At 47.3% G+C, this 17,743-nt stretch overlaps 1 protein-coding gene across 4 annotated transcripts in view; it reads left to right on the forward strand.

Annotated features, from left to right (window-relative positions):
• The window catches only part of PDE4B (phosphodiesterase 4B), a 171,745-nt gene extending 161,773 nt beyond the window's left edge, over positions 1-9,972 (forward strand). For all 4 annotated transcript variants that reach the window (XM_069861962.1, XM_069861966.1, XM_069861963.1 and 1 more), the window contains 8 exons: positions 1,275-1,453; positions 2,021-2,119; positions 2,256-2,420; positions 2,833-2,932; positions 3,634-3,788; positions 3,886-4,008; positions 4,998-5,180; positions 7,905-9,972. In XM_069861962.1, the coding sequence (XP_069718063.1) occupies positions 1,275-1,453; positions 2,021-2,119; positions 2,256-2,420; positions 2,833-2,932; positions 3,634-3,788; positions 3,886-4,008; positions 4,998-5,180; positions 7,905-8,270 (1,370 nt within the window). In that variant the 3' untranslated portion in view covers positions 8,271-9,972. The remainder of the gene's footprint in view (positions 1-1,274; positions 1,454-2,020; positions 2,120-2,255; positions 2,421-2,832; positions 2,933-3,633; positions 3,789-3,885; positions 4,009-4,997; positions 5,181-7,904) is intronic.
• Positions 9,973-17,743: the final 7,771 nt, after the last annotated feature.

The following is a 17,743-nucleotide window of genomic DNA, read 5'->3' on the forward strand; positions in this document are numbered from 1 at the left end:
CTGGGCAAGGCACCAAGAAGGAATGTCCTCTGAAGAGGGGCCAGTCCTGCAGCCACCATTTGGTCGATGAGAGCAAGGACGATAGCTTTATGAAGGACAAAGATGAAAAATGGTGGTTGGATCCTTTGCCATATCATGTTAATGGAGGAGATCACGATGGCTATTCAGCATGTGCCCTACCCTAAGGGGCGAGGGGATGTGGTTTAACAAATCAGATTTCTGTTTGAGAATGCCTGTTTTAGCTGCCTTAGTGTGTTAGTCATTGCTAAGAAGATAACATAGAGAAAAGTCCTTCTGTTGTTCATGGCTTCCTTCTTATTGGCAGTGTTGCAGACACACTGGTTGTTCTTATTTCAGAGATCTTTCAATTAAGCCAAAGCAAAAATAACTAATGCCTAGATGTCTCGTCCCTCAAGAGGTCCTCAGAAATGCAAAGGTGCAAAGATAATTTAATAGCCTTTTCTAAAAGTTCATGAAAAAATTGTTAGTATGGAAGTAATGAGATGAACCACTGTATCACCTTTCTAATGCAGGAAATAAATCAGTTGTAAAGGCAGTAAATAGCATATGTGAACTGATTAATTAAACATATCTCCACAGACAAGTTTGTGCCCACTAGGCACCTACTTACGTGCATTAATATTGTTTCTGTGTCTGAGCATGACAGTAGAGGTATGGCCTATGCATTGTGTATTATTGTATACATATTTGTAAAGAGCAAACCTTTAATAGATCAGTGATTTATTGGATGAATCTGTTATTAGGTTGGTGTTTTAAGAGCAGGGGTTAGGGAGGTGGGTTTGGCACAAATAAGTATCAATAGAATGAATGTGAAAATACAAGCTTTTGTACTTTATTGATGAAAAATGTGCTGTGTGAATATTTATTTTCCTGAAAATAGGTAATAAAATTAAATTGAGATCGAGCCATAAGCTGAACCTGGTGCCCTTCAGGCCAGCTCATTCCTGGACGTGTGCTGTGTCCTATGCAGCTTGAAAATGACTGTGATGAAAGCAGCTTGGGGCTTTGTGTCCCAGCAGGGCTCTGTGGGAAGTTTCAGTCTTGCAGGGGGCAAACAGAGGTTATGCGACTGTTTTGCTTTGATTTTGGTGCAGTTTGGTCCCAAAATTAGTGAAGGCCTCCTGCAAAAACACATGGGATTGAATTGGTGTACAGAGCCACTTAGTCAGTAAAGCTAAGAGCTTATTCTGGGTTGTGTGATGAGTGCTCACACTGCAAATGATATTGACTCATTTCACCTTTATTTCTTACAGACAAGCAGAATGATGTGGAGATTCCTTCTCCCACACAGAAAGACAGAGAGAAGAAGAAAAAACAGCAGCTCATGACACAGATCAGTGGAGTGAAAAAATTAATGCATAGTTCCAGCTTAAATAACACCAGCATTTCACGGTTTGGTGTGAAAACAGAAAAGGAAGACCATTTGGCCAAGGTATGACAGATTCTTTCAGTTCTAGAAGAATCAGTATTATGCCTAGAATTGGTATAAAACTGGAATTGATGTCCCTAAAGTGATATGGCCATTACAAATGCTGTAATTAATGGTACCAGGACCTAACAGTATATTCTATGTTCATAAATTCCTTGCAAATATACCTAAAATGATAATAAAAAAATGTGATGAAGGCTGAGGAGGGCAGTTATCAAACACAGGAACCTGCAACAATGCTACATTCAGCAAACTGGCTATGGAGACTTTGTCTCTGCCAGGGCATTTCTTCTTGCTGCCTGGAAATACATACTACAAATAATTCCCTAGGCACACAGAGAAATGTCTTCTCCTTGTTCAAGTGCTTTGACATCGGCCTTTCTCCGTTACTCTGTGTTCATGTACTTTATTAAGTGCCTGTGTTTGTGCACTTGTTACTTAATTGCCATAATGAAGATTGAATTTGCATATTTTTAAACTTTTGGAAAATGCAAAAAATGTGGTGCAAGTGAAAAATGCAGAATTGTCTTGAAAAATATTATAACTGTTCTCTTTTTGTCCTTTTGAAAGGAACTGGAAGATCTGAATAAGTGGGGTCTCAACATATTTAATGTTGCAAGATATTCCCACAACAGGCCTCTCACCTGCATTATGTACGCGATATTCCAGGTGTGTGACGTTCTGATTAAATTTGCTGTTCTTTCACAACACTTTTAGTTTCTATTTGCTTTCTGTTTTGTTGACATTTACACTGTGACATCCTTATTTGATATATGCCTGTATGCTGATTCCTTTTACTGTACAGGAGCGAGATCTACTGAAAACGTTCAAGATCTCATCAGACACTTTTGTAACATACATGATGACACTAGAAGACCACTACCATTCGGACGTAGCTTATCACAACAGCCTCCATGCTGCTGATGTTGCCCAGTCCACGCACGTTCTGCTCTCTACCCCTGCGCTGGATGTGAGTTACCTAGTTTGAGCTAGGTGCTTTGTGTTGGGCAGTTGTTGTTTTTAAAGGTGCGATGGCAGCTTAAAAGCACCACATGGCCTGTGTGAACATACAAGAAAAACCTTAAACCGAGTCAGTCAACAGCAGCACTCAGACTTGCAAAAAGCAGTGTGCTGCCTGCCCTTCTGAGGGCTCAGTGTGCTGCCAGGGAAATCACCACTAAGAAATTTCGGCAGCCGCTTTGCTGAAATCTCAGTTCGATCTCAAAGAGCACATGCTACTTGTAGACCTTTCTTATGAGTAAATGTCTTATCCTCAAAAAACTAATTTTAAAAGCACATTTTGTTTCTCTAAATCAGCCTCCCAAACTTTGAGAGATAAAACATAAGGACTTTCCTGACAAATTCCTTTTCTTCCTTCCTAGGCCGTCTTCACTGATTTGGAAATCCTTGCTGCAATTTTTGCAGCTGCAATTCATGATGTGGATCATCCTGGGGTCTCCAATCAATTCCTTATTAATACAAGTGAGTATTGTTTCAAAACCAAGTTCATCTGCAAGCTGGGAAACCAATGGAAAAGCACTTTCCATCACAATGACGTCACAATTTACGACTTTCAGACTGCATTGCTTTTTCAAAATGTTGTGCAGTAAACTAGTTAGGCATTTTGAAACAAAGTGGTAATTAAAATGAAATTCCTAACAAAGGAAGCTATTGTAGTGCAATTTGCAAAATGCCCTTGAATCTTGTGAATATTACAACTTGCTAACGTGTAATAATTATTCCAGTCCTGAGTGCAAATTTTATCATTAATGTAAGATAAATAATGCTGTTGCTATTGGCAACGATAAAGCTAAATATTGTGGTTTGTATTGTGTTCTGCAAGAGACTGAGGTTGTATCTTGATTTCAAAACATGGGTATTGTTCTTTTTTGGAAAGTATGTTTGCAGGATTCGTGCTTTCTGCTTTCAGTGATTCTGAAGCACATAACTAAGTAAATTGAGTATAATTTGGTTCATTAGAAGCAAGCAAAGGGCTGTTTATATTATATACATATGTGCTCACATTAGAAAACCGCATGCTCTTGGCACACATGAAGCAAAAAAAGAAAGAATTTTCTGATGTATTGCATACAGATAAACATTTCAGTACCCAGGCCAAGCATTTGCTGTTTGGAATTACACATTTCACATGCTGAAGTCACATATTTGTGTTGCTTTGCTAGATTCCGAACTAGCCCTGATGTACAATGATGAATCCGTCTTGGAGAACCACCACCTTGCTGTGGGCTTCAAACTGCTTCAAGAGGAGCACTGTGACATCTTCCAGAACCTGACCAAGAAACAGCGTCAGACGCTCAGGAAGATGGTGATCGACATGGTATGAACTATGCATACACTGCTCCCCTTCTTAAACAAAAAAAATGGCTTCTCTGTATGGTTTCTGGTACTGAGATCCTATTTTCACTTCTGTAAAGGTATTGGCGACAGATATGTCCAAGCATATGAGTCTGTTAGCTGATCTGAAGACTATGGTGGAAACCAAGAAGGTGACCAGTTCAGGAGTCCTTCTTCTAGACAACTATACAGACAGAATACAGGTACGTCAGCCACCTTTCCTGGATTTTGCATATTTTGTTTGGGATTGAAGAAACTCTGCTCCTGTTTCTGCTGTGGGTTCTAAATGAGCCATATATAGAAGCTACTGACCTAAATTTTCAGCAATCAATTTTCTTCTGTCCTACACCACAAAGAGGTACAAGGCAGTCCCATATCTTTTAGGTAAAGGGGCTTATATTTTTAACACTTCGAGCACGGAACAGCGAGTGTGTACACTCTTCTAAAGTTAATCTATAAGGCTGAGTTTTTGAGAGCTCCTGAATTTCCTTGCTGCTTTCTCCCATTTGTTTCTCCTGTTGAAAAAGTATAGCAAAATTGCTATAGCATTGCCAGATTGCAGGAATTTAATTTCTGACTCCATACCTAAAGCAACTTTCACACTGAGCTGAAATTAGTGGTGTATGGTCTGTTCCCTATATAATCTCATCCTTGATCCACAGGAAAGACAAAGCAGTACTGCAATGGGTTATGTAGTTAGGAGGACAAGATACATTCTAATCTTCTTTCCACTTCTTAAGAACAGACTCGTGGGAAAAGGCTACTGATGTTAAAACATCTCATTCTGTTGCTGTCTAAATCCTTGCAACTATAATTAGTCAAGCACATTTTTTCTGTGTGTGGAAGGGATGTTACTTGTTTAATAAGTAGTAACATTTAACCATCTGAGAGCATGGAAATAAATTTTGAATAGTGGAGAGCACCTGCATTCAAAAACAAACTATATGATCATTGCCATAACCTCACCCTGTGTAGGTATCAAGTTGTCTGAAAAACATACAGCATGTTTTCAAAGCAGACCGTAGCAGCTAGGCTCATATACGGAGATGTTGTGATGTTGATATTTTTATAGGCTGTTGCATAATCGACGAGTCTTGTGGTTAAATGTTCTGAATTAAGCAAGCAGATACAGCTTGAAACTGTCTTCTTTTTCCATTTGATTTTATGAGTATTCTGATTAATGTAATTGCAGGTTCTCCGAAATATGGTACATTGTGCGGACTTGAGTAATCCCACAAAGTCTCTGGAGCTGTACCGTCAGTGGACGGACAGGATCATGGAGGAGTTCTTCCAGCAGGGAGACAAAGAGCGAGAAAGAGGAATGGAAATCAGTCCAATGTGTGACAAACACACAGCGTCAGTGGAAAAATCACAGGTAATTGGCTGAGCGCTGCATTTTTGTACTGCCGAAGCTTGTATGTTTTAAAGCAGAGACATAATTCATTTGCTTTCTCTAGCACTATTAGGCAAACAGCCAGCTGTTCAGAGGGTTTGTTCTGATTGACCCTGACATACAGCTGTGCCCAAAGCTCATATAGACTGGCAAGGCTTTCAGTCTTCTTTATGTACCCCGTAGCATCTCCTCATTTCCAAATGCATGTTCATCTTTCCCTGTTTGTGTCCCAGTTTCCAGAGTGAGTTCATTTCCTTTTGTTCCCCAGGCTTGAAAAGTGCAATTCTGATCTCCCCTTCTGCTAGGTCTTTTCTGCCTTCACGCCCTCCAGCCTCCTTAATTAGCACCTCCTGAACCAACTGACATTGTACCAAATATTAGACATTCATAGCAATGAACTGCAGGGTAACAACCTTCTTCCAGCTGAGATCCTCTTCAGGACACTGAATAGGTCTGAATGTCAGTCGTTACTCTGCCTTGTGCAGAACAGTTTTGCAGTGCATGATCTGGCCAGCTAAGTTAGAGGTCTGATGGAGCTGTGTACCAGGTGAATTCAAAGAGATATTTACTTATGTCTGTACAAACCTTAAAAGGAGCTAGATGTATCTTGGTTTTTGAGATGAACTGGCTCACCCCTAGATTTTGTTCTGACCTGTGTAGCACAAGCTGTAAAATTTCACCCGGTTAGTCTGTAATGAAGCTGGTAATTTATGTTTGCCTAAACATATTCCAATCTTTATATAATGGTTGTTGTTTTTAAATGACTCGAGCAAGTCATCATCGAGGTTTTTCAGCTTGAATAAGTAAAAAAATTGATGATAATTATTTCCAAATGTCCTCGAGGGCTAAGCCAAGTGGTTTCAAAATTATTCACTCGACCGCATGGTGATTTTGTTGGAAAAATCTGTCTTATTTGTTAACCTAACAAGAAATGCATCCTTCGGCCAGGCTTGGCTAGAAAATGCCCATGTGCTCTGTGTGTGAGCTCTAATTAATGTTTTGTTTCACATATGCACTTCACAGAGGTTTCAAAATGGCATTTTTTGCTAAGCGAAAAAGAACAGGAATTGTCCAAAATGGCTACCACCTAATGGCAAGGGAGAAGGGGCGGAGGCATGTCCAGTCTGGGGTGAAACAAGGAACTGATGGCAAAATCATGTTCAAATATCTCAAAGCTCTACTTGTTACCTCTTTATGACACAATATTGTAAGAGCAGTGCTGAGCCATCTGGCCAGCCATTCCATGATGTGGGGCATTTGTTTAAAGAAAAAATGACTTCATTACAAAGTGACCAATCATTAGGTATTGGTGGTGTGTAGCCCTTGAGTGTTTTGGGTGGTGGCAAAGCAGTTGAGTAACCATACAGGACTTCTTTTTTAACTTTAAAAGTGCTCCGGAACATGTGCTGCAGGAAATTTTCATCACCTTTTTGTTTAAGCTGCCTCAACAGTACGTTACAATTGAATGTTAATGGTTCTATTGACATCCTGTTGTGTCTGAAGGAGGCATGTGTGATTTCCAAAGCAAACATCTGCACATTGAGTCTGGCCCCTCTGAGAGCCATTTTCCTGCAGCACAAAAATGTTGTCCAGCAGAGCGAGAAGTGACACATTCTGCCAAGACGGAAGAATTTCAATCCTCTTTATGGCCATTCAGTTTTCTCCATCCTGGACGTACGTCCTCTTAGTCAGACAATTGAAAAATGATTTAGCTCAGAGCTTACGCGCCAGCCGGCGGAAGGATTGACAGACTCAGCCACAACCCTCACTATTTCCACCGCTGGCGCATCACTCCACAAGAGTCAGGCAACAGCAATCTGTCCGCCTTCGTGCAGGAGTAGTACTTCTTGGGACAAGCTGACCTGCTTTCTGCGCTCTTTCCAAAACAAAATGAAAGGAAGAGGAAGCTCTACCAGGGCCAGCTCTGCGGAGAAACACAGTGGCTGCTTTGGCAGAGCAGAGGAGCAGTGCTGAAATGTTTAAAGGTGCAGCACCACGAAACAGTTCAGAATAGGTACAAACTACACACTAGAGTAAAATACGCCTAGAGATTGATCTTCAGTCCATAAAAGCGGTGGCATTCGGCACAAAGGTGACTGCTTGCCCTAGGAGCACTGGCATTTTCACAGCTGCCAGCCCCATGAATACCCTGGGGTCACAGCAATGTTGCCATAAAGAAACCAGCCTTGTCCACAGGCACCAGGGGATCCTGTCTGAGAGACCACAAACTTCCTCTTTGCCCAGGGTAGAGGCAATGATCGTCTAAAATGTCATTGTGCACTGACGGCTGGTAAGAGGTGTCCCTCGGTGAGATGCTCTTCAGACTGATGACTTAGTCCAACTTCTGCGGGGCAGGGATTGAGCCAGTAGTCAAGAAGCAGACACCTACAGGGATATTTGAAAACACGCATGTAGTCAGGGATGAGATTGGCAGCTCTGTCACTGAGTTTCCTGGTGAATCCTGCTTTTAGTTAAACTTTCATCCAAGGTTTGATTTTGGACAAGACATCAACCTTGCCCAGTGCTGTAGGTGTGTCTTTGGGTATCAGGTGGTTACATTGCAGTTAGACTGTGCTGGTTCAAGGACTTGCTCTGGGGCGAGTATTTTGCTTGTAAAATTAATGTGTGAACATCTAGACTTTCTAGACACCCATCTTCTCCTAGCCATTCCCTTCCCCTAAGCGTGCGCGTTTCTGTCTTTCTCAGGTGGGATTCATTGACTACATTGTTCATCCACTCTGGGAAACGTGGGCTGACCTGGTGCAGCCCGACGCCCAGGACATCCTGGACACACTGGAGGACAACAGGAACTGGTACCAGAGCATGATACCTCAGAGCCCATCTCCTCCACTGGAGGAGCAGGGGAGGGACTGTCAGAACCTGATGGAGAAGTTCCAGTTTGAACTGACGCTGGAGGAGGAGGATTCAGATGGACCAGAGAAGGATGGTGAGAGCATTGGCTACTTCAGCAATACAAAGACACTCTGCATGGTCGACCCAGGGGAAGAGGATTCACAGAGGGAGGCGAACATAGAAATTGTGACAGAAGATACGTCTCCTGTCGATACATAATGTCCTGTACCTGTGTGAGTGGATTTTAAATGCTTAAGGAGCTTGCAAGCAGTCTCATGGACTAGCCTGCAGCCTGGGTCTGAGGCCTGTGTCTAACATTGGCTGAAAGATCTTCCCAGCTACTTGAGATTGGAGTCAGGGTTAAAGATCGTGTAGTGAATGATTGCTCAGGAAATTAATAGGTGATTTACATTGTGGTTTCAGCCTTGTCAGCTAAGAGCATCATGTTGTCCTGGAGCTGGCTTGGGTCGTGACTGAAGAGTAAATGACACACAACTGAGAGATTTTATACTGTTAGTTTTGGAATTTATAACAGTTAGACTGATAGAAACTACTGATTAATAACTCTCCATATAAAACCTGTCCACCTGACCACCTGTCTGCAGACCTGTGTGCCTTCTTTGTAAACACTTTCATGTCTTTTCAAGAGTCTATTAATAAAATACACGGAGTTTAGTATAAAAAGCGACACAAAGTGTTTCAAAATTGACGGATACTTTTTTGATTCTTCCTGTTACAAGAAGCAGTCTTCCTTTTTTCATGGGCAATATCTGTCACTTTATTGCAGTTAATCGCTTTTACAGGCTAAATAGAAGGGAAACCCTCTGTTTTGCATTACAGCACCTTTAATTGTCTTCTTAATGCCCCAGGCGACCCATTTAAAGTCACTTCATGCCATCATGTTCACCATCTCTGTTCACTCGCTAGGAATGACAGTATTTGTTCCTCAACGGGGTTTTATTTTTGTTGTGGGCTGGATAGAGGGTAGTTTGTTTCCATGGCGCAGCGCAGTACATGTGTAAGTAGGCCTGACAAGGCAGCGTGTGACGCGTTCCCCCTCGGCAGCTCCTTGGCTCAGTGGAAGTTGCACGCTCAAATATTAGTGTTTCTCTCGCCTGTTGTTCACATTTCCTAGGTTTAGGTCCACCGTCCTCCTCCTGCACTGCCTTGAGCTCTAACACCTCCATTACTGTTTATAACAGTGTATTTATTACGTAATGTATATACTGTAATGTTTTGTAAGTTATTAATTTATATGAATTAACATTGCCTGTCGGCGGCAATGTTAATTGTGTAGAAAACTCGGAATAAGAGTTGCCTTTTTTTCTTGTAACCTTTTGTATTGCATAAAATACGAGAACCTGAACATAGCTGAAGAGACAGACGCAACCCAGGAAGGGCGTTTGGGTGGCAGCAGCCCACAGAGGGTTTGTCTTCATGGCGAGCCGAAGGGGGGACCAGACCCCTGGGCAGTGGGTGAGCGGTTGGAAGTGCTGAAAACCTAGAGGGGGTCGTGGGGGGACTGAAAAAGAAACCCCCACGAACAGGCTGGCTTTTCAGTGTCACGTTCCAATTTCTGAACAACCCAATGTGAATTTCTATGACAAAAATGTGAACTGATGTAATAATTGTGCTGTGAAACTTCTGACAAAGCTTGTCCGGCATCGTGAGCGGTGTCAATCTCAGTTTGTAAAATATGTTTCAAGCTTCTGGTCCAACTTGTGACTAACTAGTTAATGAAAATAGCACAGTTGTGCATGATCAATGGGTTTGTATGTCTGTTGAACACTGCATTGTTCCAGGTGGTTATTTTATTGTTTCCAAGAGTTTCACACAATGTATGTAACAGTATTATATATTGTGTTCAGCTGCATTCTTAAGAGATTTTTATATGAAGTGAATAAATGAAAGCATGACCCTGCCTGCGGCTCTTGGTGCTGCTGTTTTTAACAGGTCGGTGTGGGCGGTATCTCGACCGCAAGCGAAGGCGTCTGCGCTCGCCGTGCTTGGCTGACACAGGGTGCAGTAAAACTGAACTCTCCTGTGGCCAAAACCCAGCAGTCACGGAGAGCCCCGAGCTTACGAACGGGAAGAGAAGAGTTACTGTGACCAGAGGGCAGGGCTGCTGCTCTCCCTTGTGTGGCTGTGAGACCTTCGCCTTCCTGCGCGGCAGCTGTCGTTGAGGCAGAGCCGGTGCCGGTGGCAGTGGCGACAGGAAGGCTGTGCAGACAGGAAGGCGATGGCCATGGCCAACACTGCAGCCTTTGCTCGGTGTGGGGCGGCACCAGGGCACGGCTCGCAGGTTACTTTCATGTCCCGGCCTGACTCAAAACAACCGACTTTCCACTAAAAAAACATCCTGCCGGCAGGCGCTGGGTGAGCAAGGGGAACCTGCACCACTGGGGACACCCCTGGGCCACCCTGGGCGTGGGTGATGCCCGGGGAGCCGGCCCTGCCTGGAGGAGACCCTAGAGCAGCACCTTGTGCATCTCTGCTGGCTTTCCCCAGGCTTGGTGGCTGCAAAACAAAGCTCGGATCCCCCATCCTACACCTGCCTTCTCACAGCACTTTACGGGAACAGCAATTACCAACCCGCTGTTGTGCAAACGCAAGGAGGCGTCAACCTCAGCTGACCCCAGGCTTGGCAGCTGGGATTGGGACTGGCTGTGGGGACAACCTGGTGCCAACCAGCTACAACGCCTCCCAGGGTGTCATAGAATCATAGAATCACCAGGTTGGAAAGGACCCACCGGATCATCGAGTCCAACCATTCCTATCAAACACTAAATCCTGCCCCTCAGCGCCTCGTCCACCCGTCCCTTAAACACCTCCAGGGAAGGTGACTCAACCACCTCCCTGGGCAGCCTTGCACAGCATTTTCCCGGGGATTTAACTCCTGGTGAAAACTTCCCAGTGGGTCCGAGACTGATTTCTCTTTCCCAATGAATTCACCCCTGTGCATCATTTGCACGCTCCTTTGCTGTGGCAGCTGTGCCCAGCACCGTGCCCGTGGCTCCCAGGGATGTGCAGAGATGGGAAATGGCTTATCAGGCTGGAAAAACATCTGCAGTTCTGGGTGCAGAAAGTGGCCAACTAGGACAGACGGCAAAGAGCTGAAGTTGCAGGTGAACACCTGCCCCCAGCCAGGTGATGTGTCAGAGTGGGAGGTGGTGTCCCTGGGTGCCAGGACAACAGGGGCACACGGTGCTCTCCTCTGCCTGCGCTCTTCCCCACCTCCCCTCCTCCCAGCCCTTCGCTTGCTTTATTTCTTCCCTTTCCAATGACCTAGTTCTGCCAGGCAGCAGCTTCAGCATGAGTGCATGCAAACGCGGTGGTGTGGCTCTGGTGCTGAAATAACAGCCTTCTTTCACTTCTCCTCAGCAGCAGAGGAGGAAATGCTCTGACAGCAGCTGTGTTGCAAAATTAACCCGAATCCCTCATTTTCTTTCCATCTTTGGCATGGGAAATCCGAGTTCAGGTGTGGAGCAGCTTGCTGGCTCGGTTTTCCTTCTTTCCTCAGGGGAAAAAAGATGCATCTTGTCTCTGCTTTACCGTCCCCATCTCCAGAACTCCTTGCTGGCCCCAAGCACCCTGTGGGGTTTGCGTGGTTTCCTTCAGCATCGGAAGCACATCCGCCCGCAGGCAGCGATGGGGAGCTTCCTCCTCTCTCATTGGGGCCCAAATGGATGATGTGTATGTATGGGTGCGTGGTGCCTCCTCCTCAGCGATCTCCCTGCAATCGCAACCGTGCTGCCTCCTGGCTACACCCAGAGGGTCTGGGAATCGCTGCTGCTCGGGTATTGGGTGGAAAAACGGATGGAAAATGAAACCTGCAGCAAAACAAGGTGCACAGCATGGGCCTTTCCGGAGTGGGAGTCACTCCTAGGTCTGCAGCTGGACCATGCAGCCGGGGTCCAGGAGGGGCTGGAGGGATCAGCGGGGCAGGATCCAGCCCACCTGGAAAGGCTCAGGACCTCCAGCCTCGGGGTCACAGGGTGAGAAGGAGCATGTGCTGTTCCCACCTCGCTGCCAGCATTAGTGATGGATGTTACCAACAGCCCCTGCTTCAGCAGCGGCCGAGCAGCAGCCGTCCCCAAGGACATAGTTTTCCGCTGAGGCTATAGAGCTGAGGTTTCAGGGAAGATTTCCACCAGCTGTAAACCTGCCTGGGGATAAGCTACTGTTTGCTCCGTGCTGGGAGCAGCATTGGCCCTTCCCAGCTGCCCAGGGTGTGGGGACAAGGGTCCCGTGGAGCCCCTGCCACTGCCAGGAAACTTCTGACCCAGAGGTCAGCATTGTTAATAGAAACCATGATGCAAACAAATAAAATAATAAACCGACTCTGTTGCTTTTTCCCATGGTCCACAGGCGCTGTGCCTAGTCTCCTGGGCGTGGGGCTGATTTTCCATGTTCTTGTTTCCCCCAGGTCTGTAGGAGTTAGGGGTGAGCATGTGCTTTCCCACCCACCATCCACCGCAGCGACGCACGCAGGCGCCTGCAGGCGGGTGCCCGTCTCTGCCCCAGCCCCAGCCCCTCGTGGTGCTCTTCACCAGTCATAATTGTTGAAGAAATCTTAGGTTTCTTTTGAGGAAGTGCTTCAAGAATGCAGATTCCTGCTGTGAATAAAGACAGGCAGCAGCAGCAGCTTTGCACCAAAGCCATCGGGCTGGTGTCTGGGGCTGATCTGTGTCCCTTGCCACCGGCCTGGCTGGGAACAGGGATGCAGGTCCCTGCACCAGGGCCACCAGATACCTAATACTGGGATGGCTGAAGCCGCAGCAACTGCCTCCCGTTCGCGTACACAGCAAAAACACCTTAGAAATATGGGGGTTTTTGCAGCAGGTGCTTGGTGCCAGGAAGCTGAATGCTGCATTTTGGCCCCACCAAGGTTTGCTTGACGTTCATCGTGTTCACAGAGGGGTTCCCCATGTCCCTGAGAACACCAGGGGCCACAGAACTGTGTCCCTCTGTGTGCCAGCCAGAAGGATGGAGCATGTCTCAGGTTATAATCCAGCCATAAGGATTTGCAAAATGTTTGAAGTCGTGCGCTACCTGTGGAGATTAGGTGCCACTGGTTTAGAGTTCACCTAAAAGTCCTACAGATGAAAAAAAAACCGAAATGAAAATGTAAAGCACTGACAGTTTTGTTGTCAAAAACAGGAAGAAGCTGGGGGCTGGTGCAAAAAGCACAGATTTTATTGAGTCAGCCTGAGGGCTCACAACACTGCTAGCTTCCGTGAGAAGGGGAGGTGGGTATCCCAGTCCAGCAGCAGGGATGCTGGCTGGGATTCTAGGACTGACCAGAAAAAACAGGGAAAGTTGTGACCCAGATGATGTGATTCAATATGTGTTTAGGTGTTCTAGCTGTCCCAATTGTCCCTTTTGGGGTGACACAAGGAGGCCATCTCAGAGGGTTCCCTACCTCCAAGGGCTCCCTGTTCCCAAGGGCTCTCCTTGCCCAAAGGCTCCCATCCTGGAGGGCTTCTCCACCCCTGCTCCCACTGCACAAGTTTCTGGTCTATTGGGGAAGAACTTCTGCTGTCCTGCTCAGGTGCTGTCACCACTTCTGTCACTGCAGCGCTGCAGGAGGTTGGAAACAGCAAATCTCTGTCTCACATGGGGCTGCGGGATCCCCCGTTTCAGGATCAGGATGTGCTCTGCAGCTCCCTCCCCCTTACCTGCTTGAGTGGGGGCTCTCCTGGGACACCTGCTTGTGTTCTAGGGTTTCCCACCCTGGGAATTACAGGTGGGAGCACTCGGATTCACGCTGCAAGCTGGGTGCAGCTTCGTGCTGGCAAAGTGGTTACACACAAGGGGCCAAATGCTGCCTTTGCTCAAGTCAGCTGGGCCAGCTGCAGTCTGGCATCGTTTTGGGGGGCTGCAGGGGTGTTGGCTGAAGGACTGACCCACAGGGTACAGCAGGACCAGCCTGGGGACACCTTCATCCTCATGGCAAGCTGCTCACTGCAGAGAAAAGGCTGCTGCAATTAAAAACGTATGTATCGCAGAAGATATGCCCATATAGGAGGACATTGATGCTAGAAGTGAGTCCTGCCCAGGGTCCCACATAGGGTCTGTAGCTCCCATGGGTCCCCACCCTCCTGTCACTGGTGCCTGAATGAGCTTCAGATGGGGCCAAACAGGATTTTGGTTATTTGAAGTAGCTTTGTCTCATTTCTTCCTTCATCACCCTCCAGTCTTGCTGCCTGGGGTGGGCCCTGTGAGCAGCCCTGCTCCGGCTGAGCTTCACGCCACACTGCGGGGTGCACCTCGCTGTGTTTTGGGGTGCAGCACGTCGCAGTTCAGGGAGCAGCACGTGGCATTTTGGGGCTGATGGACTGTCCTGAGGAGGGGGTCACCGCTGTAAAGCGAACAGATTTCAGTCTGTAACAATGATAGGGCCAGGGAGAGGTCTCCAGGGAGGGTGGGTCCCCACAGCGTGGAGCTCATCCTGCTGCCAGCCCCGTCCTGCCTGTGCACAGCTGTACAGCTGCCATTCTGCCTGTGCCCATCTCCCTGCACAGCTGCACAGCTTCCATCCCGCTCATGCCCAGCTCCCTGCACAGCTGTACAGCTCCATCTGCCGAGGCCCCAGACCACTGCACAGCGCTGTGTCGTGGGACACTGCAGAGCTGGGCTGTGCACGGTGGGTTTGTCGGCTGCAGCTTGGACACACACAGCAGGGACACGCTGGGATGCCCACGGTCGGGGTCCAGCACAGCTGGAGCCATACACAGCTGGAGAGCCAGGTAGCTGGAGTGGTTCATGGCAGAGCCTCAAACTGCTGGAGACGTGGGCAGCTGCAGCCCTGTGCAGCCAGGGCTGTGAACAGCTGGCATGTTGCACAGCCGGGACTGTGTTCTGCTGGAGGGGTACAAGGCAGTGGTGCTTTGCTCTCCCTCTCACTCTGTACCAGCTCACGGTTTCACATTTTCTGTGCTGAAGTGCACATGCAGCTGGCTGGACCCATACAGACCTGTTGGACCAATCACCCAGCTTTTGCCTGTCTTCTTTGTCTCCCATCTTCTGTTCCTCCCATCTAACATGCACCACTTTCAGCTCCTACACCTTTTTTGTAGTGTCTTACTTTTTTTTTTTCCAGAAAATATATATATTTTTTTTTTTCTTTACAAGGAAAGGACAAATGTTTCTTCCCTGGAAATGTGGGCCATGCTGTTGGCAGCTGGAGGACACAACGACATGAAGTACATTTATAGGTGCTCAACCAAATGTGACATTGCCACCACACCAAACGTGGGGAGTCACAAGGTTTGAGGTTATAGCACTAAGAAGACCAAGCATTTGACTTCCATTTGCTTCCAGTTAGGCTGGCCATTATCTCTCCACAGAGTGTGCTCCCGCCCACAGATGTCTGGAAACACCCTTGAAGGGTGAAGGAGACACCGGAAAGGACCAGGTCCTTTGGAGGCAGTTGGAGAACATCTTCTCAGGTCTTTGGAAACCACTGGTGGCAAACACTTTTCCACCTGCCTGCTCAGGGCACCACGGGTCTTCCTTAAACAGCACCCTCTACCTAAGGTGCCGCTGCAGACCCTGTGCTGGGCTGATAGGCAGGATGAGTCCGTACCTGTGCAGCAGCCAAGGTGACAACCCATCGGAGCACCCTGATGCCTGAGCAATGAACCTCTCCACAGTAAAATCCAGGTAAATCCTTGCAGCAATACTGAAGAGTGCTCTTAAGGCAAGAGGAGCAGAGGTAGAACGGTTTCACAAAAGACCAGTGGTAAGAATATTTTGAGCATTAAAATAATTTTTTTTTCCATAACCTCATTCTGAGTTGAGCTCTTTGGGTTGAAACCTTTCCCACTTCCCTGCCTCAAATAAAAATTATCCCACCATGGGTAACAACCAGCTGCACGGTGCCCGGCTGCAGTGCTGGGGAGGGGGAGCAGGATGCACTCCTCGAGAGCACCCTCCTCGAGAGCATCTCCAACCAACCTGCTCACACCTGCACCAAAAGCCGGGTTCCTGCTGGCACTGGGTTTTCCTGGACCCATGTGAGTTGTGCTGGTCGGGCTCCTGTGCAGGTGCAGCTCCCTGTTGCTCCCAGGGAGTACAGGTTTGCTGCTACATAGTCAAGGAGGATAGGGTTTTTTTAAGCTATTTAAAGTTAATAAGCCAGTGCGCCTGGAGGGAAGAACATGCTTGAAATATTATTGGATTTGGACCAATGTAAAAAAATTTTGGATCAGTGGACTATCTGATCCCAGAACTGTGAGGTACCTGGGGCTGTGCTCATCCAAGGGGAGAAGCCCCCCAAGACAGTGCTGGGGTGGAAACCAGATGCCAGGTAGGGCATCTTTGGCTCACTGTATTTTGCGTTGCTGCTGGTCATAGGTAATACCTATCCTGGTTTTTGAACCTTCTTTCCCCTTGCTGATTGATACTCTGGTTAAGATAATGCTTACTCTATGTGCAAGAGGAGAACAGCGCAGGAGCCCAGATCCTGCTTTTATCTGTTCTCATATGTAATGAGTGAATAGTGTCCAAACACATGAAGTGTCTTTGAAATACCCACAGACAACACTGTTCCTACAAGGTTGATTTCACAGTTGAAAATTGACACTTGCTTCACCCTCTGCATGCTGTTGAGCCTCTCTTTCCACCTTTGGGGTGCAGCATTGCAAACAAAATGAATGCCTTTCCAGGCAGAATTGGATGAAATGGCATTTGGGGATTCCTTGTGCAGGGAGTACCCGGTAGGGACATTGGCTGCAATGTGGAGCAGTGGCTTGTCCCCAGCCTGGCAAGGTGTAGGGAGGCCATTCCCATCCTGGAAATACACTCAGGGCTAATGCTTCTGGTGATCAAATCCAGACTGGGCTCAATAATATGAAGCAGAACTACTGGTGCAAGACCCCATGCCCATGGGGCACACAAGGACCTTTTCAGTGCTCCCGAAAGCATTCCTTCTAGTGAAAAAAACAACTAACCAGTTAACAATATTGCCTCTGCCACCTCTTTTCTGAATGGTTGTGCTGTTTGTCCCTTTCAGGCCCAGTGACGGTGACAGCCTGGGGGTTGTGTGTGGCTGTAGAGGCCCCACGGGTGAAGGGTTTGGCTCCCACATGTTCAGGGGGACAATGGAGCTGCAGCATGGCCAAGAGAGCCCTCAGCTGCACCTCATCCCCATCAGGACTAGTGCTGGGGTGCTGGGGCAGGTGATTAACCTGATTAGCCCCTGATTAGCAGGGTGTGGGTGTGGACCAGGAGAAGCTCCTGGTGCAGGGGCGGTTGCTGAGAGGAAGCAGAGGAAGGAGCAGAGGAAGATGGGCTTTGATGTGGTGCGTGCAGTTGTCCCTCCCGGCTGGGTGGAGGTGGGTTTTGGGCATCGCTCCGCCAGTGGTGCTGGTAAACGGGCGCTTCAGAACGTGGTGCTTCTTTGCAGTGTGATTTGTGGTGATATGGGGCAGGAATCCCAGCTGCGCTGGCAGGAGCAGCTTGCAGGGTGTGCGTGGGGCTCCAATCGTGTCTTTACGCTCCAGGGCGTAGCTTAATTACCTCTGCTTACATGATAACTATTAAATAAGGCAGAGTTGGCTCTGGCAGTGTTAAATCACTCCTTGAGCGTGCAGGTTGTGCCTCTGCTCTGCTAACATCTCTGTGCTGCGGGGGCACCAGCTGTGGCTCAGCGGAAGGGCGCTGCTCAGCAAAATGTGAGTTTTTGCAGC

This window comes from Phaenicophaeus curvirostris, chromosome 8 (assembly GCF_032191515.1).
Source record: "Phaenicophaeus curvirostris isolate KB17595 chromosome 8, BPBGC_Pcur_1.0, whole genome shotgun sequence".
Lineage (NCBI taxonomy): Eukaryota > Metazoa > Chordata > Aves > Cuculiformes > Cuculidae > Phaenicophaeus > Phaenicophaeus curvirostris.